Source organism: Mchenga conophoros, linkage group LG18 (assembly GCF_057382185.1).
Source record: "Mchenga conophoros isolate Kocher_MC1m ecotype Shallow Benthic linkage group LG18, M_conophoros_male_GT1.1, whole genome shotgun sequence".
In the NCBI taxonomy this organism is placed as follows: Eukaryota; Metazoa; Chordata; class Actinopteri; order Cichliformes; family Cichlidae; genus Mchenga; species Mchenga conophoros.
In genome coordinates this window covers 36173702-36199397 of record NC_140543.1, presented here as the reverse complement: position 1 = coordinate 36199397, position 25696 = coordinate 36173702, and the positions used below count along the sequence as shown (strand labels likewise).

The 25696-nt window shown below is 43.0% G+C and overlaps 1 protein-coding gene across 2 annotated transcripts in view; it reads left to right on the top strand.

Annotated features, from left to right (window-relative positions):
- Window positions 1-25696, top strand: part of cdh6 (cadherin 6) — a 66411-nt gene that overhangs the window by 16344 nt on the left and 24371 nt on the right. For both annotated transcript variants that reach the window (XM_085255182.1, XM_085255183.1), the window contains exons 3-8: window positions 5066-5360; window positions 5435-5554; window positions 8963-9136; window positions 9712-9899; window positions 10515-10765; window positions 23691-23827. In XM_085255182.1, the coding sequence (XP_085111308.1) occupies window positions 5066-5360; window positions 5435-5554; window positions 8963-9136; window positions 9712-9899; window positions 10515-10765; window positions 23691-23827 (1165 nt within the window). The remainder of the gene's footprint in view (window positions 1-5065; window positions 5361-5434; window positions 5555-8962; window positions 9137-9711; window positions 9900-10514; window positions 10766-23690; window positions 23828-25696) is intronic.

The following is a 25696-nucleotide window of genomic DNA, read 5'->3' as shown; positions in this document are numbered from 1 at the left end:
GGGGGTCCTTTTGTCCCTCTGAGGGGGGAAACTCCCACTAGGTTTATATCCGGGACTCTCCACCATTTGACCTTAGAACTGAAGAAGCTTCTCGGATGAGAGGTGAAACGTCTTCAAGCAACTTAAAGAAGTCCAGACACTTTTCTTTGCAAGCTCCTTTGAACACGTAAGCTAAGACTCTAAAAAAAAATAGCATTTGTTCAGCTTTTAGTTTCGCCATTTGTTGATTCACTTGAAGAGCAAGTAACGTAACGTAACATGGGTCAAGTGATCAGTTTGATATCAATCTTTCGTGATGCACCGTCATATTTACATTATTTGTATGGTACGAATGATTTGCTTTGGTACCTGGTCAAACTTAAGCTCTCCTTAGTATGGCTGGCTCCGTTTCTCCAACAGCGCACTCACAGGCAGCAGCTGCCCCGCCCCCTCGCTCAGTCGCTTAGTGCCTGAGCTCGGATCATACCAATATCAGGGGGGATTCACGCACAGTCGTAAATTCCCACAGTGTGCACTATGTGCTTCAAATATTGTGTGTAGTTTTTGTTTTATACAGTTGTCAGACAGGCATCTAACTATGAAAAAATTACACTCCAAAAGACCCCGGGCTTCTGACAAAACAACCCGGGCTTAAGCCCAGTAAGCCACCCCCACGCTCCGCCCCTGGTTTCCAGACAGAGAGCTCTGTTACTTTGTTTCTAATTTATTCCTGAGTTTTCTTGGATTGCAGCGGAATGTCTGAGCATGTGATTTGTTGACCATTGTATCTCTTTGTTGACAATACATACCACACTTGTAAGAGTCATAGTTATAAGCAGGGGTGCACATAAGTGGTCCGCAGGTGCGCATTCGCTGTCAAAATAAAAGACGCGCACCAGATAAGAAGTTGCAACGCGCGTTTGCGTACATATAAAAGGCAGTGTTTTTGTCTGCTAGAGTGGGATTTTCACAGCATATTCTGCACCACATCTCTGTGCATTCATCATTTGTTTGAAGCCAGCTCACCTCCTGTAACCACTTTTCAGAGAATACACGCTTCTTTTGCAGTTCGGACTCCTGCTGACATTTCTTTGGAGGTGGAGGTTTTGAGTCTGGTCCCCAGGCCTAATGTTCGACACCATCTCTTCATTTAAAAGCAGCCTCAGTGACACTGTGCTTGGAAAATGGACCACAGCACTTTCACAGTTCACTTAGCGTGTACATAGACAGTAGGATTATATGGGGATTTGCCATCTAACTGGCTGCTCTGTTTAACAAATACAACTTGTAGGCCTTTCAGTGAGGGTAACTCACAGTGCATGATGACAGTTGGAGCTTTGCTGTTTGATCAGTAGCTCGTAGCCTGCAGGTATTGTGGTGCTCTGTATGAAGCCTGCTGCTGTCTGACAGCACAAAACCAAAATAAGTTTGGAAATAAACGAGCAAGGACCAAGGCAGCGTCAGTAGACTTTTACGCCCCACTGTGGTGCCGCCTTCCCTGCAGGTGGCCTGCTGGGTGCTTTGGATATGGTTCAAATACAGATGAACAGGGAGGAGGGTAAAACAGCCAAAATATGGTTATGCAGAAATTCATGTTTTGTATCTCTGATGTCAAAGAGTGCTGACATTTACCTATTTATTTATTTATTTATTTACTTATGTATGTATTTAAATATTTATTTTAATATGAAGTTACACAATAGTGGATTTACCTACAGATGTACTCTGATGATGCTTTCATCATCCTGGTCCATGTAAAACAGCAAACAGCACTTGGCTGCCTACATCCTATTCTAATCCAGTTCCATGTCCGGAAGCCAAATCCCAATATTCCCCCACTATTCGAACACCTGGCGCTTTGTACTTGTGAGTGCTCCATTCATCCAGAGACATCCATGAACCCAAACATAGAATTAAGAGAGACATTCAATAGAGAAAGCCAGGCACTGTTAGAAATAACAGTAAGCAGAAAATGTTTTGTGACATCTAATGAATATGGTAGCATCGTTACAGCGACGATGATTGTGAAGAAACATGAAAGACTGCAGCATCTTTCATGTCTGTGGGACACCACAGAGTCCATAACACATACTCTGCTCTGGAAATGTGCTGTGCTGAAATGTCTGCAGGCTTTATCGGCTTGTGAAAGTATGGCGGTGTTGCAGCCCTGCAGACTGACAGATGGACTCAGACTGAACACTGCTGGACAGAAAAGGTAGCAAGGATCAAAAGGAGAGAGGGAACGACTGGAGGACATACAGCGAGGAAAGAACAGAAGGAACTGAGGAGATGTATATTGTGTGGTGTGAAGAGTGAACAATTAAGGGCAGGAGGACAGGTAGAACAAAAGAACCAAGGCAAAGAAACGAGAAAAAAGGTGAGGAGCAGCACAAAGGACACAGGCAGAGAGTGAAGGGGTGATGCACTGTAACCTGATTCAAGGAAGAAAAGTTAGAGCAGGAAAAGTTGCAGGTTAAGGTATCAAATGGGTTTCATTTGACTCAAACTCAAACAGCACATGTCCAGTTCCATCCAGGTTCATTCTTTTGTCGCTAAAACTGCAGTTTAATTCGCTGGTTTCAATTTTTTAAATCATTTTAAGTGAAATAAATCTGACCAATATTTTATATACGTATGTGTGTGTGTGTGTGTGTGTGTGTGTGTGTGTGTGTGTGTGTGTGTGTGTGTGTGTGTGTGTGTGTATTAAAAAAAACACCCAGCACGCCCCTGCGGGCGGTTAATCCTTCAAGCTCGGGTCCTCTACCAGAGGCCTGGGAGCTTGAGGGTCCTGCGCAGTATCTTAGCTGTTCCCAGGACTGCGCTCTTCTGGACAGAGATCTCCGATGTTATTCCCGGGATCTGCTGGAGCCACTCGCCTAGCTTGGGAGTCACCGCACCTAGTGCTCCGATTACCACGGGGACCACCGTTACCTTCACCCTCCACATCCTCTCGAGCTCTTCTCTGAGCCCTTGGTATTTCTCCAGCTTCTCGTGTTCCTTCTTCCTGATATTGCTGTCATTTGGAATCAGGGTTCAGGCCTATGCAGAACAGCAGTGGGGACAGAGCATCTCCTTGGTAGATCCCGCACTTGATGGTGACTTGTGCTATGGGCTTGGAGTTGGCCTCTAGTGTTGTACGCCACATCCCCATTGAGTTCCTGATGAAGGCTCTTAGGGTCCCATTGATCTTGTACAATTCTAGGCATTCCAGTATCCAGCTGTGGGGCATTGAGTCATTGAATGATGAGAAGCATTGAGAAGCTGGAGAAATACCAAGGGCTCAGAGAAGAGCTCGAGAGGATGTGGAGGGTGAAGGTAACGGTGGTCCCCGTGGTAATCGGAGCACTAGGTGCGGTGACTCCCAAGCTAGGCGAGTGGCTCCAGCAGATCCCGGGAATAACATTGGAGATCTCTGTCCAGAAGAGCGCAGTCCTGGGAACAGCTAAGATACTGCGCAGGACCCTCAAGCTCCCAGGCCTCTGGTAGAGGACCCGAGCTTGAAGGATAAACCGCCCGCAGGGGCGTGCTGGGTGTTATATATATATATATATATATATATACACACACACACATACATTAAGGACAACCTGGAGAAAGTTTATGCGTACTGGAAGTGCGTCGTTTGGTCAGATGAGATGAAACTAGAGCTTATTGGTCCTACAGATGTTTGGAGAAGGAACCCTAAGAACACACACACTGAAAGGCGGTGATGGGAGTGCTGTGGGGATGCTTCAGTGTGTCTTGAACTGGGAATCTTGTCACAGTGGAAGGATTCATGAAGAAAGAATGATATGTGAAAACAAAGTAAATCACTTTGTCTTCCAACATGACAACAACACAAAACATACATTGCTCCTGGTTAAGAACTACCTCCAGAACACCAAGGTGAGCGTCACTGACAAAGCCCTGAAAGTCTGTGGGGTGAACTGTAGACCGAGGTGAATGTCAGAAGACTTGGAGAACCTTAAAGAAAATTCAGCGGTGGGTGAATGCTTTAAGAAGTAACTTATTACCACATACAGAATCATAATCCATCATTTAGCAGGTGGTTAAACCTCACATAAATATCACCACATATGATCACAGCTGCCTCTCTCTAACACACACTCCCACAGTCATATACTCTTAATCAAAGGCTTTACCCAAACACATGGCCTGAGGCAGTAAAGCAGGAATGGGGGGATGAAAGGTGGACAGCGAGCCACTTCAGCTCAAGAGCTACAAATAAAGATGAGAGGCAAGTGAGAGAGAGGAAAAACAGGAGAGATGGGTTATTGCTGTGGGTAAGAGTGCAAAGGTACTCCTTCAGGCACAACACACTCTTATTTTCAGCTGACTGTCTGCCTTCAGAAGATTCTTGTTTTGCTTCCCGGTGTGGAGTTCACGCTCGGTCTTTCTGCTTTTGCTCTGTTTGCCTTTTGTAAACCTGTCACTGTTACCACCAGACCTGTCTATCTTCTTGTTCCTTCATCTGCAGAAATGTTTTTAGAGACAGGATTATGAAAGAGAGTATGTTGAAAAGCTTATATTACGAAAAAAGCAAGCAATAAAAGATTGTAAAAAGCTTTTTCTCAAGGAATCTCCCACCATCTTTGCTTTTGGAGAACTGTCTCATTTAAGTTGAGGGTTTCTTCAGATACCATGTCTCTCTCTTACAATCTCTCCAGTCTCAGTGCTGGTCACATGGTGTGGGCTATTTTCTCACTCTCTGATAGGGTGAGAAACTCTAAACTGCTCACAGGTGATGCTGGCTCTGCAAACAGCTTGACATCCCACCTCAACCCCTGCTTACTTTACCTGCTTAAGGTAAGAAGCTTTCTACCTGTGGGCATAGGTAGAACACTGAAGACAGGATCCTTTGTTCAGCTGTTACTAAATGTATTAAATGATCTTAATAAAGAAAAAAATCACTCAAAATAAAATGTGCTTTCATTATTTTCATTATTTTGTAGATTGGGAATGCAACCTCACCTCAGTGTCCTGAAGTGGAAAGAGTTGACTGTATGAGCAGCTAGTGTCTGTCTGGTATGTTAAATAACTCAACCATCAGTTGACGACTTCTTCACTTGGGTATGTCCACCTGCAGCTCCAGTCAGACCAGGACCATGGCGATGGCTCAGTGAAGTACGTTCTTTCTGGCGAGGGGGCTGGCACCATCTTTGTCATTGATGAGAATAACGGCGATCTGCACGCCACGCGCCGCCTTGATCGAGAGGAGAAGGCCTTTTATGTCCTCAAAGCCACAGTGGTCAACAAGTGGACGGGTCAAAAACTGGAGCCAGAGACCGAGTTCATCATCAAACTCCACGACATCAATGACAACGAACCAAAGTTCAGCAAAGAGGTGTACACTGCCAGTGTTCCTGAGAGGTCTGATATTGGTAAGGACCTCTCTCACTGCACTTTTCTGCTTTTTGTTTTCTCAGTAACAGTCGTGGTAATGCAACTCTTTCAGGTACATCGGTCACCCAGGTGACAGCTACAGATGCTGATGACACAATGTATGGGAACAGTGCCAAACTGGTCTACAGCATCAGTCAAGGACACCCATACTTCTCTGTGGAGCCAAACACTGGTATGTTTGACAGACATCGAGTACTTGATGATACCAGTCGTGACAAAAGCATAACTTTTTGTAAAACGTGTCTTTAGAGAACAAATTATTACATCATATAGTCAGATTCTCAAAACCTTTTGCTGCTTCGTCATGAATCAGAATGATGACTGTATTTCAAGAATTGACTCAAACTGGAAAAGCCGTTGCTGCCTTTACCTTTTTATAGAGCTGACCAATCCACTGCAATTGTTGTCTGGTCCATTCACTGGACCTGCTGCTGCCATAGCCTGCAGCCTCGCTCCTTAGGCTTGAAACCCATTAACATTGGTTAACATTGGCTGCACACCCAGCAATCAGCCTAGTTTCACGATACATTCCTCACCTATGAGACTGGAAACTTAAAGAAGTCCAGTTGCTCCCTGGACTAACATGACCTGGATGACTGAGGCCCTACACAGACATGGAAGGATCATTATCGGCTTCCTGTAGCTCCCCTCGTCTCCAGATTGGTGTGGACTACTCGTACAAAATTAGAACTAAAAGTGCGTAAATGGGTCATTTAAATGGAAAGTAGGAGGAAGTTTGAATTGAAGCAGGACGACTTTTCATAAAATGTCCGTGTGTTCCTTTAAGATAGTCTTTAATGCTAAACTAAATAGGCTAATTGTAGCACATGAAACTGATCTCATGCCTGTGACACGTGAGGGACACATCCCATAATGTCACACTGCTGACAGTGTGTAACCAAAGCCGTGGACTAATTTCACAGGATTTCACTCTTACATGCACATTTTAATGAGGTTCTTGCACGACACTGTAAAGTTTGGTCTGATACAAAGATATAAAATATACACCTATTGTGCAATGTTACTGAGAGGAAAGGCAGATCGGATTGACCTGCTAATTCTTAAAAGGCTCAGAAAGAAATATTTGCAGTGACAGGCACACTATTATGTGAGCATGCAGCTAAAGAACTTCTTAATTAGAGACATTTGTGGTGTATTTCATAATGGGATCAGTAACTTTCACCTGTCTGTAAGTAAGAACTGATAAATGTGAGAAAGCTGATACATTTGTGGGGTTTTTACTTTTCAAAGGTAAAGTGCAGTGAGGTGACTGTTGTGATTCAGAGAGATATAAATAGACTATGTGAGTCCTGTCACACTTGCCCCGACTGTCAGATGTGGACTGGCCATTAAAACATTTGGGGATTTGTCTTCTGGGCCTTCTTCACGAGCTCTGACATTATACAAGCTTTACACAGACATGCCACATGTCGTCTTAGCTGTGGACACGAGCTGTGTAAAAAGAGCTGCCATCACAATTAAGATGAGTGAGTGGGTGGGTGCGGGTCATGTCCAAATACTGATACTTTATATCCTCATAAATTCAACATAATGGTTCAAAATCAGTCTTAAGTGACAGAATGTGGAGAATGAAAATGTGCTAAATTTAAACCTGATCTAAGCTGATCAATTTTCTTCTCTGGTTTCCTCATCATTATTTTCCATATCATAATATAAACATGTGCTAACACTCAATAACAGGAATAAAAAGTGCTCAGGTGATTCTTTTGCTTTCTGTAGGCACAAACGTGGACAGCTGCAGATAACACAAACAGTCCAAATGAACACATCGTGTGTTTTGTTAAATGAATGGTACAGGAATCATAGTCTGGATGTGGTCGTTATTTTCTTCTCTTTCTAGGATGTTCTTCACAGTGTGAATCAAAAGGTTCTCAGGGAGCTTATGATGAGCGTGTTTGTTGCAGCTTCATATCATAAATTTAGACAATACATCTTTTTTTTCAGTAAAAATAAAAAAAGAACTACCATTGAAAACTCAGTGCAACTTCTCTTTGCACGTTTTTGTGCCTCCCACATCAGATAAAGACGACAGTTACATATATGATTTTATCGTTTCCATTTAAAGATGGAAAATGTGCACTGGAACACTGCAGTACCAGTTTAGCTATAATGAGTATGCTAGCAAGCTTACAGTGTGACATATTCAGGTAAGAGACTTTAACCAAAGAGGAAGACTCATTTCAGTATTAGTCTAATAAGGTAGTGTTCACAGCTTTAACTTTAACCATCAAACACACTCACTGTACTGACGAATACTGCAGTTCGGGGTGTCTCTCTGTCTGAGATTCACCCGTGCCGCACGTTATCAATCTCAAGTGTCTCAGTGTTGTTTACTCACCTGACTGTTTGTTAACTGTAAATCTCTGACACTGTACTAGTACAACACTGAGAGCCAAAAACCTGACGAAAAATCAAAAGATCGTGTTTCAAAGTGCCACAGATTAAAGGTGAACTTTGTCACTATCACATCACCTTAGTGCCAGTTTAAAGTCTTGAAGCTGACCATTTTATGGGTCCCCATTTTAGCTTTCTGTAGGCAAACATAAAAAATGTGATGGATATGACTATAAAACCGAGGAATACACCGATATGGTCCCACAGTCAAGCGTACCCTAATGCACATGTGGATGCAGCCACAGGAGTCCCCTGCTGGTCATTACAAAGAATTGAGGCTAAATGTCTCACTTTTTCCCACATATAGAACTGGTGACATTAATCTTAAACTTTGTAGATCTCCAGTAAACAACTTCCTGTTTTGACCCGTGTACACTGATGTTTCTGTAAATCCAGATGTCAGCTTAAAAGATTTAAAGCTGGGTTTAGAGAACTTGTCAGATAATAAGTCCTGTAATATGATTGATTTCAGCTCTAACTAATTGTCTATTGACTTAAAAAAAGGTGTCAGGTTTCGCAGTGTGGCAGACAGGGTGAGACCCAAACACACAAGCATAAACTTAAATATAACTTTATTACTGAACTTAAGGAATCAAAATGCATAAGACAAAATAGCTTAGGTGAGACTCAAAACCGTTAACTCATAGACTAGGCTCTAGCACGTGACCACAGAACACACAATGCATACGGGAAGACTGAGACAATAAATACACAGGAGAGTGAAGTGGACACAACTGTGAACACAGCAGGGACAAATCAGGAGTAACAAGACAGAAGAAGCAAAACTGAACATAATGCACACAGGGCAAGGAAGTGTCAAAATAAAACAGGAAATAAACACTGAAATCAAGACCACTTAACAGGGACAATGCTTGTGGAGCTCAAACATGTGCCTAAAGACCCATAGAACAGGGAACATAGAACTATAATAGAAAATCAATCAAAAAAAACCCAAATATCCTAAAAACTCAGATCATGACCAAAGGAAAATTGTTGTGCCACAGATGGTTGGTTTGTTTCTCCTCCACCCAAAACAGGAATGAAAATAAAGCCATATTACATCTGAAGACGTGCATATTAATTCACACCAGCAACACGTCAGCACGATGATGAAAAACAAAATGACTGAACATGAATTTAGATTACAGTTTTGTTTTTTGTTCAGGTGTGATCCGGACAGCCCTGGGTCCTGGTGACATGGACCGTGAGCAGAGGGAGCACTACCAGGTGGTGATCGAAGCCAAGGACATGGGTGGACAGAGAGGAGGCCTCACTGGGAGCACTGTGGTTAAAATCACTCTCACTGACGTCAACGACAACCCTCCCCACTTCACTCAGAGTAAGACAGCAGCACAGACGAAGCACAGTGTGTATACGAGTGATGAAACACACACAGCTATTAATTATACTCAGTTCAGTTTTATTTCTAATCAGCAACAACAGCTTTCTCAAGGCTGTTTATATTGTAAGGGAAAGGAAAATAATACAAGGAAACAATACAAAGAAAAGAGAGAAAATCTTGGGAATCCCCAGCAGCCTACACCTAGTGCAGCGTAACTAAGGGCGGATTCAGGGTCACCTGGTCCAGCCCTAACTATATGCTTCAGCATGCATTCAGGTTTTTCTTTAATGTTGTCAGCTGTCTGTATCTTGTTTAAAGCCTTTTAAGAATCCCGTGAATCCCTTTATCAGATCTTAATTCTTCCCCAGGGTTTGGTACTCTATCGCCCCCTGTGACATGTTTTTGTCCTGCACAATTGAGAGAATTATTCTGCAGCCATAATTCTGTCCAAAAACATTCATATCAATTGACAAATTGAATATAATTGGGAGTTAAAACAAAAACTAGAAAACCCCAGACACCTCCGTCACCAGAGTGAGTCCCACCGATGTGACGGAGCTGACTGTTTCCAGGTATATACCAGTTCAGAGTTCCTGAATCATCCACGTCCGGCTCTGTCGTTGGGAGAATTCAGGCCACTGATAAAGACATTGGAAAGAACACTGAGATGGACTTCACCATCATCAGCGGTGACGGGATGGAAATGTTTGACATTTCCACTGACAAAGAAACACAAGAAGGACTCGTCACTGTCAGAAAGGTGAGAGCAACTAACCAGTAAACATTAAAAACGGGACTTGAAGCGTTGGGGGTCAAATGATGTTATAATAGAGACCAAAAGAAAACGTTCTTGAGTCGCTGTGTACTGAAAAAGCATGTGTCAAACTATCCATAGCTTTGGCCACCTTCAGATAATACTGGCTTCTTATTTTGTATTGATATTTTTCTCACATCACTGGTTGGCTTGAAATGAATTGATCAGAGCTCACACTTTCAGCTCCTAAGGATCCTGCTAACTAAGTCTGTTTTACATATGCTGTTAAAAATACAAAGCCATGCCGTGTTGTAGAAATGTGTCCTCACAGAGAGTGTGTGTCAACATTGATACAAACTGTTTTAGTGACAAACCTCTGACCCACTATCACCACAGCAACCTGACAGCACCAGCTGCTGTTACAGATACTTTACATGACCATGCCACACTTGTATACACTATATGTATGTATGTATGTATCTTTCAAGCTGTTGTCTCATTTATCTGTCTACATGCATTTGTTGGCCTCAGTGGACATTGATGATTGCCATTGTTCAGGCTGGCTTTATGTTTCCACAGACATCTTTACTGAAAGCAGTCGTTCTCTCTTTGCCTTTGCAGCCTTTGGATTATGAGAAGAAACCATCATACACGATCGAGATCCAGGTCCAGAACACCCAGGAATATGTTCGCTTCGTGTCCTCAGGCCCAAAAGACGTGGCTACGGTTCGGTTGGCCGTGGATGATGTGGATGAGCCGCCTGTGTTTAAAAAAGCCAGCTACCTGTATGAGGTGAAAGAAGATGTTGCGGTGGGCACAGTGGTGGGCTCAGTCAGCGCCATGGACCCCGACAGAGCTCGCAGCATTGTCAAGTAAGGCTAAATGTCTTTTTCTACTCCAACCACACCAACTAAAAAAAGGAAATTATATAATGGCAGTTTTGAATTTCAGATTGTAAAGTCTCACTGGTCTCGAGAGCTAAACTCCAGCTTGTGTTTATACAGACTACAACTTCTGCTCAGTCGTTTTTTTCTTGTGGGCTTTAATGTTTTAAGTTCATGAGTCGCTGAGTTTACCACACGCTACCATTATGTTTTGTGTTATAGACAAAGATGCTTCTTAACGTCAGAGCCTTAGTACTTTTGTTCTCGTATTTAGACAGAAATCATATATGATATCTATGATTGCAAAGCTCAGGCAGAGATGTCGGAACCACGAGAGGAAAAGTGTATATTCCACAACATTCGAGAGAACCTTGGGGTTAGTATCAAGGATATTTGGCATGCAGACTGGAAGAGTCAGGAATTGAACCACCAACCTTCCAGTCAGCAGATGACCTGCTCTACCTCTTGAGCTACAGCCTCCCCAGACCCAATGCAAGTTGCATTTATGGTAAAATTAGCATAAAGTTCAGGTTTTGGATAAGAGTTTGAAACCTGCTGTGATGATTAAATTTAAGGGAAAGAAGCTTGAAAATGCATGAACATTTCTCACAAAGATAATCAAATCAATCAATCGAAAGGTTTATTGTCATTTCGTATGTTATTTCAAAAAATACTCTGACTGAAACGAAATACTGTTTCTCACCAGCCTCTACAGTAACCAATACAATTTTTTTTAAAAGTCAATGATAAATCGCAGTAATAATAAGGATAAATAACATCGATTCGTAATCTAAATTCTAAAACGAGCTCAGGTCTAAGCAGTCACACTCATTCAGGTGGCAGCAGTCCTTTCATAGAAGAGGATCATTAGATCAAATAGTGCGTGTATAGCTGTGTGAATAGCTGAGTGGGTGGGGAGGGGTGCTCTTGTACCTCTTGCCAGACAGCAGGAGGGAGAACAGGCCATGAGAGGGGTGGTGGGAGTCTCTGATGATGGAGGTAGCTCTGCGTATGCAGCCCTGTTTGTAGATCTCCAGAGACGAGAGAGGGGCACCAACAATCCTCCTGGCAGTCTTAACCATCCAAAGCAAGATGTCAAACTTTGTGTCAGGATGTTTTCAAACATGTGTGTGGGTGTGTGTGTCCTTCGCCCTACAGCAGGGGTCGGCAACCTTTCTGATGACGAGTGCATGTAAAATTTACTAATGCAACTACTGATTGCATTAGCAATAAATTGAATAACGCTCTATGTTAACAGTTACACACACGCTTCATCTCTTTGCTCTTGAATGCTTTGCTTCTTATATTGATTTTTATTGATTTTTATGCTGATTTTTTTCCCTTTTTTCCGTGTGAGCTTACCTGCGATAACTTCTGGACACTTGTAGATCATTAGGACTAGAGTGTTCTTAACAGAAACAGCAACATTTTATGGTTACCTTGTCCTCAGCGCTCCGTGTGTCTGTGGCCTAGACACAGCTGAAGCCTGATTACAGCGTCTGGGCACCGAGCAGCCTCAATAGCCTAGAAAGGTGCTAACCGCTAGGCTAACTAGCAACAAGATGCCTTCCCTCTCCACAGATGACTACCACAGCCTCCTGCAGAAGATTGCAGTACTGGAGACAAAAATTCATCGCTTAGAAGTAAACGTGGAGGTAAATGGACTGTGTGGAAATGAAACAACCTTGCCTTTGATTCAAAACAATGGCGATGAGCAAGCTAGTACACAGCTAAGGAGCACAGATAACATGACCAAGAAAGTAGACTCTGTGCATTATTATAAATCCTCAAGTGATAATCCCCCCTTAGACTGTCTTGGTGCAAAACCAAGACATAAATCATGTCTCCTGGAAGGGGGAGGACGTATCACAGGCAGGGCACAGCGAGCTGAAATCTCTGAAACCGACTGGCCTTCACTTCCTACGAGACAGAGAAGCTCTTCTACCCCTATATACGGGAGGAAACAGGACTGGACAACCGTGAATAGGAAGGTTAACAACAAACCTTCAAAACAACTGAATGTGAAACTGCAGAACAGATTTGCTCCACTATCAAAGGACCCTGGATCTATATCGGACAACCATCCATCTAAAAGCAGCGAAATAAGGTCTGAAAATCTGTTGAAAAGTAAAAGGCCACAGGGAAAGCTAAAGGCTAGGCCTGAAACTCTGATTGTGGGTGACTCTGCTGTAAAGGATGTACAAAGGATGTGCAGTAAGAACACTAAAGTCCTCTGCTTTCCTAAGGATATGGTCAACAACCTGAAGGAGAGAATTCTTCAAATTGCAGATGAATATCCAACTGTGACAAACATTGTTCTGCATACAGGGTGAAACGATGTGTCCAAACAACAGTCGGAGGTTCTGAAACGGGACTTTACTGGATTATTAAATACTGTAAACTCTCTGAATGCAGCTGTATTCATCAGTGGACCTGTACCGCCGGTCAGAGGAGGAGACGAGAGATTCAGCAGGTTGTTTACACTGAATAAATGGCTTATATCAGCATGTGCTGACCACTCAGTGCATTTTATCGACAACTTTAATATTTTTTGGGAACGCAGGCATCTGTTTAAAGCAAATGGATTTAATTTTAACAAGTCAGGGGTGAAACTGTTCACCTCCAACTTGTTTTATTCCATACGTCATCCATCCGTGCTTGGTGCCAAGGCTGAGATAAACGAGGAGTTATCTCATAAAGAGGAACAAACAGTACTCCAAGAACAGACAAAGCCCAGCAGAAACCTTGAGGAGGAGCTCCATTTGCCCCCACCCGGGAAGAGCCTCAGAGAGGAGAGACATCTGAGGCAAGAAGAGGCAAGAAGAGGGGTCCCTATTTGCCTCCAACTCTCTCAACAACACCAACGACCAGGACCAGGGACCACGACCTTCCCCAGTCCCCCAAACCCCTGACAGGCCATCACCCTCCTCCCCCTCCCTTTCTCCCTCCTCCCCACACCTGAAATTCACTGAGGAGATGATGGAGCGGGTCAATGCTGGGCTCAGATCTACCCCCCGTCCCAATCCCTTTTTGTCCCCCATAAACCCCCCACCAGAGCGGCCAAAGGTTCGCCATCGAGCCCCACCCTCAACAGAGCAATCGAAGTCACATTGCCCAGCCTCGCCCCCCTTAGTTCCTCTTCATGCCCTGTCTCCGCAGTCTGATGCGTGATGTGTGAAGGGTCCGGGCTGTGAGGATTATGGCAGTGATGACTTTTCCCAGGAGAAGCTGGGACCCTGTTTACTAGAAGGTTTTAAAATTTCTGTACTTTTAGGTGACAGGAGACATGTGGCCTGGTCAAAACACAGAGAGATGCACTCTAAAAGATCTTTAAACATAGTAAACATACCTTGTGTGCCACAGACTGCTCCCAAACACGAGGGGACAAGTAATACCTCTAAAACACTTAAGTTGGCTTTATTAAACATTAGATCTTTAGCTGGGAAAACATTTTTAATTAATGATTTAATCACTGAGCACAGCCTTGATTTTATGTTTTTAACTGAAACTTGGTTGGACCAAAGTAACAGTGGAGCTGTTCTCATCGAGACGACCCCTCCTAACTACAGTTTTATCAGTGAGGTCAGGGCGAGCAGGAGAGGAGGAGGGGTTGCTGTCTTATTTAATGAATCATTTCAATGTAAGCAGCTATCTCCTGGAAGTTTTCAGTCTTTTGAATATGTGGCTTTACAGCTGAAGGCCCCATCCAAAGTTGTGTTTCTTAATGTTTACAGGCCTCCCAAATACTGCACAGACTTTTTAATGACCTCAGTGAACTGCTGTCTGTGATCTGTGTTGATTTCGACTGTGTAATTATTGCTGGGGATTTTAACATTCATGTGGACAACCCTCAGGACAAAGGGACTAAAGACCTGAGTAACACTCTGGGCAACTTTGGGCTGACTCAGCATGTAACAGAGGCCACACATAATAGAGGACACACTCTTGACCTACTGATCTCCAAAGGCCTGAGCATTTCAAAGGTCACTGTGTCTGATGTGGGCCTGTCTGATCATTACTGTGTTTTCTTTGAAAGTAAAATCTCAGCCCACACAAATATATCAACAGCAGTGATCACAAAACGGTGTATAACTGAACACAGTAGTGCAATTTTTAACCAGGTCTTCCCATTAACACCTGACCTGCCCAGAGGGTCAGTCAATGAGCTCGTCAATAGCTTCAATGCTAACATGTTAAATGTAATGGACACTATTGCTCCCATTAAGGTGAAGGTTATCTCTGGAAGGAAAAAGTCTCCATGGAGAAACTCCACACTGGTGAAAAATGAAAAAAGAGAGTGTAGGAAAGCTGAGCGCAGATGGAGAAAAACAAACCTCCAGGTTCATTATGACATTTATAAAGAGAAACTTCACAATTATAATTTACAACTGAGGAGTGAAAGAAGGTCCTATTTCTCTGACATCATCACTGAAAACAGCCATAATGCTCGGGTCTTATTTTCTACAGTTGACAGGCTAACAAACCCTCCTGTGTCAGTGGCAGCTGAACTTCATTCGACCATGGCCTGCAATGACTTTGCCAAATTCTTCACTGAAAAAATCCAAAAAATTAGACAAGCAATTGGTACATCAACAGCAGATCCAGGATATGTACTGTGTCCACCGAAAAACTGTTTAAACACCATGAAACAGTTTCAACCTATTAACAGCAAAGACCTGGAGGACATCTTAGGTCAACTGAACTCCTCCTCCTGCTGTTTAGATGTCCTGCCAACAAGTTTTTTCAAAAAGGTCTCAAAGACTTTAGAGTCAGACCTGTTACAGATCGTCAACTTTTCTTTATTATCAGGTGTGTTTCCAGAATCACTAAAAACTGCTGTAATAAAACCTATACTGAAAAAGGACAATCTTGACAAGACACAAATGAACAACTACAGGCCGATCTCAAATCTCCCGTTTTTAAGTAAGATCATTGAAAAAGCAGTTTCTCAACAGCTCAGTTACTTCTTAAAACAGAATAATTGCTACGATGCCTTCCAGTCAGGTTTTAGACAGAACCACAGCACTGAAACCGCTCTGACCAAAGTGTTTAATGACATATGTCTGAATACAGACAGTGGAAAAATGTCAGTCCTAGTTTTACTGGATCTCAGTGCAGCATTTGATACAGTTGACCACAACATATTACTCAAACGACTGGAGAACTGGAAAGGTCTTTCAGGAACTGTACTAAACTGGTTCAAAACATACTTAGAAAACAGGAAATACTTTGTATCAATAGGTAACTTCACATCTGAGCAGACAAGTATCACATGTGGAGTTCCCCAAGGTTCCATCTTGGGACCCCTTCTGTTTAACATCTACATGCTCCCACTGGCACAGATTATAAACAACAACAAAATAAACTATCACAGCTATGCAGATGACACACAAATATATATCACAATGTCACCAGGAGACCAAGGCCCTGTACAGGCTCTTGGTAAATGCATTGAGGAAATCAATGACTGGTTGTGCCACAATTTTCTCCAGCTAAACAAAAACAAAACTGAGGTAATAGTCTTTGGCGCCAAAGAAAAACGATTACAGGTCACCAGAGAACTTCAATCTATACATCTAAAAACCACAAACCAGGCGAGAAATTTGGGTGTAGTGATGGATGCAGACCTAAACTTAGAAAAACACATTAAGACAATAACAAAGTCAGCTTACTATCACCTCAAGAATATTTCAAGGATAAAAGATCTGATGTCTCAACAGGACCTGGAAAAACTAGTCCATGCATTCATCTTTAGTAGGCTTGATTACTGTAACAGCATCTTTACAGGTCTACCTAAAAAATCAGTCAGACAACTACAGCTCATTCAGAACTCTGCTGCTCGAGTCCTCACTAAGACCAAAAAAGTGGACCACATCAGTCCAGCTCTGAGGTCCTTACACTGGCTGCCTGTCCGTCAGAGGATAGACTTTAAAGTTCTGATGCTGGCCTATAAAGCTCTGAATGGTTTAGGACCAAAATACATCAGTGACCTCCTGACCCAGTATGAACCATCCAGATCCCTCAGGTCATCTGGATCCGGTCTTTTATCAGTTCCCAGAGTCAGAACCAGACACGGAGAAGCTGCATTCAGCTTTTATGCTCCTTATATCTGGAACAAACTCCCAGAAAGCCTCAGATCAGCTGAAACACTCACTTTATTTAAATCCAGGTTGAAGACTCACCTGTTCTCAGCTGCATTTGAATAAAGCACCAAATCCACACTTTAAGCTTAAATTTCAAAACTTACATTTAACTACTGATTTTATCTGTTTTGATTTTATATACTGTTGTTTGTTTGTTTGTTTGTTTGTTAATTAGTTAGTTAGTTTATTTGCTTGTTTTAATCAATTTTAAATCATGCTTTTTATTTGTTCTTGTTTCTAATGTCTCTGTAAAGCACTTTGAATCACCTTGTTGTTGAATTGTGCTATACAAATAAACTTGCCTTGCCTTGCCTATATAGAACAACTTTATAGAATTATATTTGTTCACAGATGTTGGCAGCTGTCAGCGAATAGTTATCAGCTGTTTGGAAACAAAAAAAGACTTTTTATCCATAACAGCAAATGAACTGAACAACAGAAAATCCAAATGCTGTTTATGGTCTCCTCACAACAATGATAAGAAAAATAAACTGGGCCAATACGGCATGTTTGTTAATACAGAGACACACATGTTAATGTGATCTCTGGTCTCCCACTCAGAGACACAGGTCTCCCAGTGTCCAGCATTCAGACCTGAGGACTCATGTGAGAGAAAATCTGCTCACACAGACATGTAGAGCCAAACACTGTCAATAAGGCCTCTGCAATGTTCTGAAGACAGTTAAACCTGTCAGGTAGTGATGTCCAGCAGGTGAACATGCAGCTCCATGAACACACGCACAGCTGTGGATTCCAGCTGCGTCTGTAGTTCTGCAAACTTTGACCCCACAGAGTGTAAATTCTGTCTCGATCTATGGATGTATCCGTGCATTTCCGTAGTGCTGATGCTGCGCTGAGCGGACAGTTCCTGCCAGCTAGCAACGTCCCTCTCACCGGTAGGCGAAGTTATTTTTAGCCAATTACAAGTTGAATCTGGTAGTTGGGGTTGTTAGCTAAGATACTGTCATTAAGAAGCGGCACAACTAATGTGTCTATGCGAGCTAATGTGCGATGTGCACCGCTGGCCCGGCCATTTATTTTTTAATGCACCTTCTCAGATTAACTCACTGCGTGTCGCGCCCAGGGCTGGACTGGGACAAAAAAACAGCCCGGGCATTTTGACGAGAGACCGGCCCCCCAGGTATTAAAGCCATAAAGCCTTTGAATGAAAACGCTGTTGTGACAGTGATGTACAGTCTTGTTGGTATATGTATGATTTCTATACATTTTACATCAGAGAAAAACTTTGGTTGTAAGATTCAGATAATTATTTATTAAAAGCATTTTAAATGAGACTAAGAAAGAAAAGTATTTCTTTGTGCCCCCCTCTCCCTGTTAATGCCCTACCTGCCCCCCTGGCAGAACTAGATCCGCCCCTGCACAGTTACCAGCTGTCAGCTACTTAGAAAAGGATCCTGGTGTTATTTGTCTCTCAGAAACAGTTCATAACTTCAACTCATTCATGTCACCTAAAAGGTAAACCTGTTTCTCCATCACAGCTCTGATGGTTCAGTAAGGACATCTCCTGGTTTCATCTTCATGTTTCCCTCTCACCACATATCCAAACCGACATCATGACCAGCAGCTTTACAGCTGTGGCTCCAGCAAACATCAGCTGATACTAGAAATTAATATTAAATACATTCTAACAACAGCTGATCAAGCTTAAACGTGCTGCTGTTGTTTAGCGCGACATCCGCTGGTTTCCTCTTTCTGGCGCAAAGTGGGCGATAAATAAACAAGAGAGCCGATCAGCTGATCATTGATCAGTTTCATGATTGAAGTAGAAACGGGAGAGAGAGGGAGAGAATGAGAGGAGAAGAGGCAGCTGTGCAGCGTTACGACAGAATAACTCCAGCTTTGTGTCTTTTTCAGTCAAATTCAATCAATTACATTTCTAAATATAAACTTTCTGTAATACCTTTATGTATTCCTGGCAAAACAGTCGTACAGACTATACAAAGTCCATAAGCTGGTCTCCAGCATGTGATATGTGCTTCTGAAGAGCCTGATTTATTTGTTTTGGAGATTATGTATCAGAATTTCAGGAGCAGGACCACGCCTCCAAACACGCTCCTTCCTGTTGTCATCTATATAGGTTCCTCCAGTTCTGCAAGCTGATCATTCTTGTTTACGTGCCCCTCCCTCCCTCCTTGTTCTCAATTCTTTAACTTCTTCATTTCTATTTAGTGCATGAGGATCTTCCAGGCCTGGGAGCCGTCGCCAGTCCCCTTCAAGGCCTTCCCCAAACTGCAGCTCAATTCATGTCCAAGCTTCACCTTTACCTACTAAAATGCTGTCAAACCTCAAATGAGGAAGTGGGCCCAGCGAGTGAATTTAGAGATCCCATTCCTCCCTTTCATATACGCTGCACAGCTACCAGAACTTAAACACTTAAACAACCACCCGGAACGTTTTACGACGTTAGAAAGTTATCTTTTTGACACACACACACAAAATACAACTGACTCCCACGATGCCTCCTGCAAGCAGTGGTCTACAGGAGGGCTCATGTTGCTCCTTCTGTAGGCTCCTGGCATTAAGACCCAGCTACCAGACATTGTCCCTCTCCAGCTTCCTCCTCCAGGGTGGGGTAACCCTATCCCAGGGTAGGGTACACTGGTCCCTTGGTCTTATTTTATCTATAGCAGTGGTTCTTAACCTTGTTGGAGGTACCGAACCCCACCAGTTTCATATGCGCATTCACCGAACCCCTCTTTAGTGAATTTTTTATTTTTTTTTTCAAATTCAAGACATAGATATGTTTTTTTACTGGTGCACAAAATGAGCCGTACATGAACATCACCTTGTTCAAAGAACAAAACCAACACAATGCATGAACTTACAACAAATTACATACCTGCAAATCAGTGTGACTTCTGCTGTTGCCTTTGAGAGACCAGTTCAGATATGCGTGGCTTCACCTTGGCAAGTGCCAGTCTCATGTCATTTTCACAGAAAAGTCTGTTCCTTTTCTTCGTTTTTATGTCCAGCATCGTCGAAAAGGATTGCTCGCAAAGATATGTTGTAACAAATGGTATAAAAAAAATCCAGGGCTTTCTTAGCAATAATTGGATACTTGTCCATTTGTCGACACCAAAACGTTGAGAGTGTTGTTGTTCTGAAGAGTTGCTGTTGAACCTGGCTCTGCTGAATTTCAATGATTTCGTCAAGGTATTCATCATTGACATCTGCTGTCTCAACAGCAAACGTGAACGTCTGTCTCACCCATGCTGGATATGACTCTCTTGTAGGGAAATATCTGTCGAGAGACTTTGCAAGCTCATCTAAGTGCGTTGCAATTGTTTGCTTCAGTTCCGTGGATACAGAAACATCTCCGATTCCAGACACATCTTCGACCTTACTTACACAGTTGTCCAGAAGGGGGAAGTTTGCAAAGTTGTTGTTCTCTGTTCGTCGTTTCCATAACGTTAGCTTTTTTTGAAAAGCCTTCAGGTGTTCTTCTGCTTCTATGACATTGACTCCACCACCCTGCATCTGCTGATTGAGATGATTGAGAGCTGCGAATATATCAGCCATGTACGCTAAAATGAGAATGAACTCAGGATTTTTGAAGCAATCTGCATGACAGTGTTGGTGCTCTTGCAAAAACAGGGCTAATTCCACACGCATGGCAAAAACACGATTCAGCACCTGTCCCCGGGATAACCACCGAACATTAGAATGGTACAGAAGTACCTCGAATTCAGAGCCCATTTCTTTACACAGCTCACTGAAGATGCGGTGCCTCAGAGCACTATTTCGCACATAGTTCACACATTCCACCACGGTTTTTAATACTTCTGCCATTTTTGGAGGCAAGGTTTTTGTTGCCAATGCATGCCTGTGCAAAATACAATGAGTCACAATGATGTGTGGTGCATCGGCTTTTACTAGCGCACCAAAACCAGAGTTTCTTCCCAGCATGACGGGAGCTCCGTCTGTACAAACTGCAGAAACCATGTCCCATGAAAGATTGTTGTCTCCGAAGAAGTCATCCACAAGCTTCTTCACATCGGCTGCCTTAGTTGTTGTTGTAAGAGGCTTACAAAATAAAAAATCTTCTTTTATCACGTCATCTTTCACATAGCGCACAAAAACAGTAAACTGGCTTAGATTAGCAACGTCTGTGCTCTCATCGAGCTGAAGGCTGAATTTTGCCGGGCTTGAAATCAGATCGGCGACTACTTGAGCCAAGATGTCTTTACTCATGTCTTCTATTCTGTCGCTGATGGTGTCATTTGAAAGAGGAATTTGTGATAATTTACCTTCGGCCGCTGTTCCGAGTATCAGATTTGCCATCTTTAACGCGGCTGGTTTCACCAATGGTGTGTGGCTTGCCCTGCTTTGCGATCAGGTAAGCAACTTCGTACGATGCTGTGAGGATCGGTTTGTTAACGGGTACAAATCCAAGAGCAGGCAGAGTGGGCCTTTCATCGAATCTGGCTCTCTTCACCTTGAATTCAGCAAGTGTTGTGTTCTTGTATTCCCCGTCTCCATGCAGCTTCAAGAAGTGTTCCTTTAGTTTTGCCGGTGCGAGACTAGAGTTGCTCAACTTGGCGTTGCAAATCATGCAGATAGGACGCTCACTCCCATCACGTTCCGTGATACATGTAAATCCATACTGTACATATTCGTCCGACCACTTTCTTTTTTTGCCCGACATAGTTAGTATGGATTAAAATGTTAAAAAAAAAATCACGCGAAGTACTACCATGACATTCACATGTTGACTACTGCGCGCGCTACATTCCCCGCAGGCCTGATTGGCCAAGCAGTGTAGCATGATCGTCTGCAGCCAGTGAGAAGGGGGCGTGTCATCACAAATTTACAAGATAATTCGGGCGTGGCTGGACCTCTGCGACCTCCGCAGTGGAGGCTCTGCCGAACCCCTGAGACCGACTCACCGAACCCCTAGGGTTCGATCGAACCCAGGTTAAGAACCACTGATCTATAGGGTTTGGGTGGCAGCCAGTGCTGCCCGATTCCCATCTATCAATGCTGGGTAGTGTCTGAGTTCGAGAGATAATGGCTAGATATAGTCGGACACACCTCAACACATGGCTTGTCTCTGGAACCAGACTCTGTTCCAGTATGAAGTTGCCCACAGTGAGAGGCGACAGACAAGAGTGGGCAAACCACAGTGTGTACAAAGCGACAGCATGTACGAGAATACAGATCAATGATCAAATTTATAATCGTATCATCAGATCTGGGGCCATGAATTATGGACAGCTGAGTAAAGAGAGTGCCTGAGCTGTCAACTGATCACCACTTGGTGGTGAGTTGGATCAGGGGAAGGGGGAAGATTCTGGACAGACCCGGCACACGCAAACATAAAGTGAGGGTGTGCTGGGAAAGTCTGGCAGGCCTTTGACTGCACCTGAGGGAGGCTGAGGACTCTGAATGGGGACTGTGCCTGTCATGGTGGTAATCCCCAAGCCAGACATCACAGGACAACAGAGGTGAAGAGAGCCGTCAAGCTGAAGGAGGAGTCATTGGGCTGGATTAGCTTGTGGGACTTCGGAGGCAGCTGATAGGTACCTACAGGTCAAGTGGAACCCGACTTGGGCGGTACCCGAAACAAAAACCCAGGTGTGGGAAGAGTTCAGTCAGACTGTGGAACAAGAATTTTAGATAGCCTTGAAATATTTTTAGCAAATCGTCAGGAGACTGATGAGCGGAAAGCAGTGCTCCAGTGACACAGTATACAGTGGAAGTGGGCTGCTGGTGACTTCAGCTGAGGATATAGTCAGGCAGTGGATAAAAGACTTAACCCCACTGACACACCTTCAGTGTGGGAAGCAGAGTCCGGGGACTAGAGGGAAGACTCGCCCATCAAGGGAGCGAGGCCACTGAGGTAGTTAACCACCGGTCGGGGGGGTTCCCGCAGGCGATACGGTCTCTCAATCACACCACCACACAGTACTGACCCACACATACAGTTCTTACACACACACTGGACTTTCTGGACATTGTTTTTGCACAACACTGGTCACTATATTCTTCATTTCCGGTTAATACTTGTACAGCTGCTGTTATTGTGTATATATTTATTTATATTTCTTCATACATTCTTATATAGTTCTATATTGTGTATTTTGTTGTACAGTTATTTTATTTTCAACTTTAATTTATATATTTTATCTTATTCTTCCCAGTTAAATTTACCCTTCATTCTAATTTGTGTTGTACAGTTATTTCATTTTTAACCTTAATTTATATTTTATTCCTTCCTAGTTAAATTTACCCTTTTTAATTTTTCATATTTATTTCCTATCTTATTCATAGCCTTTTCCTTTTTTGTTTTCTTTAGGTCACGAGCAGTTGTCCAAGCATTTCACTACATATCGTACTGTGTATGACTGTGTACGTGACAAATAAAATTTGAATTTGAAATTTGAATTTCCTTGAGTTCCTGTTTCGATGGCAACCAGTATTTGTTATTCATCGTCAGAAGTTCAGAGACTGCCGGAGAAACATTTGTAAGTAATACAGCGTATAAACAGCACGCTCGGGCTACTGGTACAGCAGCATATTAACACTGCTGTGGGAGCAAAATACCTTTAGTTGCTTTAAGATTTTGAATTTTAGCACATCTCCACAGTGTGACACTTTTTACCTGGTTCCCTCCGTCAGAGATTGATCCATTATGCTCCCTGCTGCGCTGGCTTCTTGACAGGGCGGCACAGAGAGGACGAGGCTATAGGTCATCCCACCACCTGACTCAACTTAACGTTTTCTCACCTTCTCTCTGTCTCACTTGTTAGTTACTCCATCGACCGCCGCACTGACAGGGGCCACCTCTTCAACGTCTATCCGATGAATGGATCTGTGTTCCTGCTCAAAAGCCTGGACAGAGAGACGACTGCATGGCATAATATTTCAGTTGTTGCCACAGAGCTGAGTAAGTCCAGCAGGGTCTGGGACTGTCTGCACTGCTCATGTGATATATTGATAAAGAGTAAAACTGTTAGAGGAGAGGCAGTAGAGCACAGTCTGCCATGGAGGGGTTCAACAACAAGAATCAGACCCCGGAGTATAGCACACTGAATGGGCTGATTGGAAGTTAAACCACAAAGTTTGCACATTTACAAATAAATGAACATGTTGCTCTCATTTTAATGGAGAGAGATAATATCTAGAACAAACATATTACACATTACAAAACACTGAAAGATGAATTGCGTGTCATTGGGTGAAATAAATATTCGATGCCCAAACAAAGTATGACTTAGTACCTGGTGGAGAAAGCGCTGCTGAAAAGCCCAGCGGTAAGATATTTTATGTAGTTGGCCTGCACACATGTCAGGAGGGGGTTTGGCTCACTCCACTTTACAGACACTCTCTTAATACTTTATGTTGCTTGGCCGCCGCTTAGCATTTTCCATAAGATTGAGGTTTGGAGACTGGCCAGGCCCCCCCATAACCTTAATGTTAGCCACTCATTTGTCTTGGTTCTATATTTTGAGCCGTTGTCATGCTGGAAGACCCATCCATGACCTGTCTTCAGCATTGTGGCTGAGGGAAGGAGGTTCTCATTGCAGATTTATGGTACATGGGACCGTCCGTTGGTCCCTCTATCCTGTGGCATTAGTAGAAGAGCAACACAACACTTATTCCTAAACCTTCTCTGAATCATTTAGATGTTCAATGGCAAGTTTAATACAAGCTCTGTTTTCTTAAATCTATCTGCAAATTGGACAGATTGCATTTTATGAAAAAACATTGACAACATCATTTAGTCTAATCAGCAGTTGCCACATGATTATCTTTATTGAAGTGATGTGAGGGTGTGAGTATTTAAAGGTTGTTCTGTTATTCAAGATGGCTTCAATGTCAAAATGTAGCTTTTTCATTGGTTCCCCCTAAATATTTTTTAAAACACTGATCACAAATCTGGCCATTTTTAAAAATCTCTTTTCGTATCCAAAGCTTTCTCCTTTTTAGAACTCAAAGAAATGTGTTGCCCTTGCCCGAACCAGTCCATTTACCAGCTCCCATGCCTGTATATGTGACATCTTGAACAGGGGGACCTTGCGGGTACTATTATAAAATGGCCTGCATTTGTATAGCGCTTTTCTAGTCCCTAAGGACCCCAAAGCGCTTCACACTACATTCAGTCATTCACCCATTAACACACACATTCACACACTGGCGATGGCAAGCTACATATTATAAGACATTATAACATAGCCTCCGTAAAGCACACAGCATCATCAAGGACCACAGCCACCCAGCACATCAGCTGTTCTCCTTGTTACCATCTGGCAGACGTTACAGGTTCTGTCTGCTCGGACTACAAGACTTTGAACAAGAAAAACAGTTTTGTTTTTCCCACCGTACGACACCTCAAGCACAACACTTAAACACACACAACACAGCACTCAGAAGCTACCTGCAGCTTCACAAGTACTCTGTTTAATCTGCACTGGTCACTCCACTTTATTGTCATTGATATTTATATTTAAAAAGTGCAATACTGTGATTTTCTGCTGCTCATTCCTGTGCAATGTCCCATCTGCCCTCCCGTCATATTTCTTTTCAAGATTTTCTTATTTAATCACTAGTGTACATATATTTATATTTATAGATACATATATATTTAGTCATCTTTTCTCTTTTACCACGTCTCTAATATTTTGCTCCTTACTATTTTTCTATTATTTTCCATCCATCCATCCATCCATTTTCATCCGCTTTGTCCGGGGCCGGGTCGCGGGGGCAGCAGCCTAAGCAAAGAGGCCCAGACCTCCCTCTCCCCAGCCACCTCCTC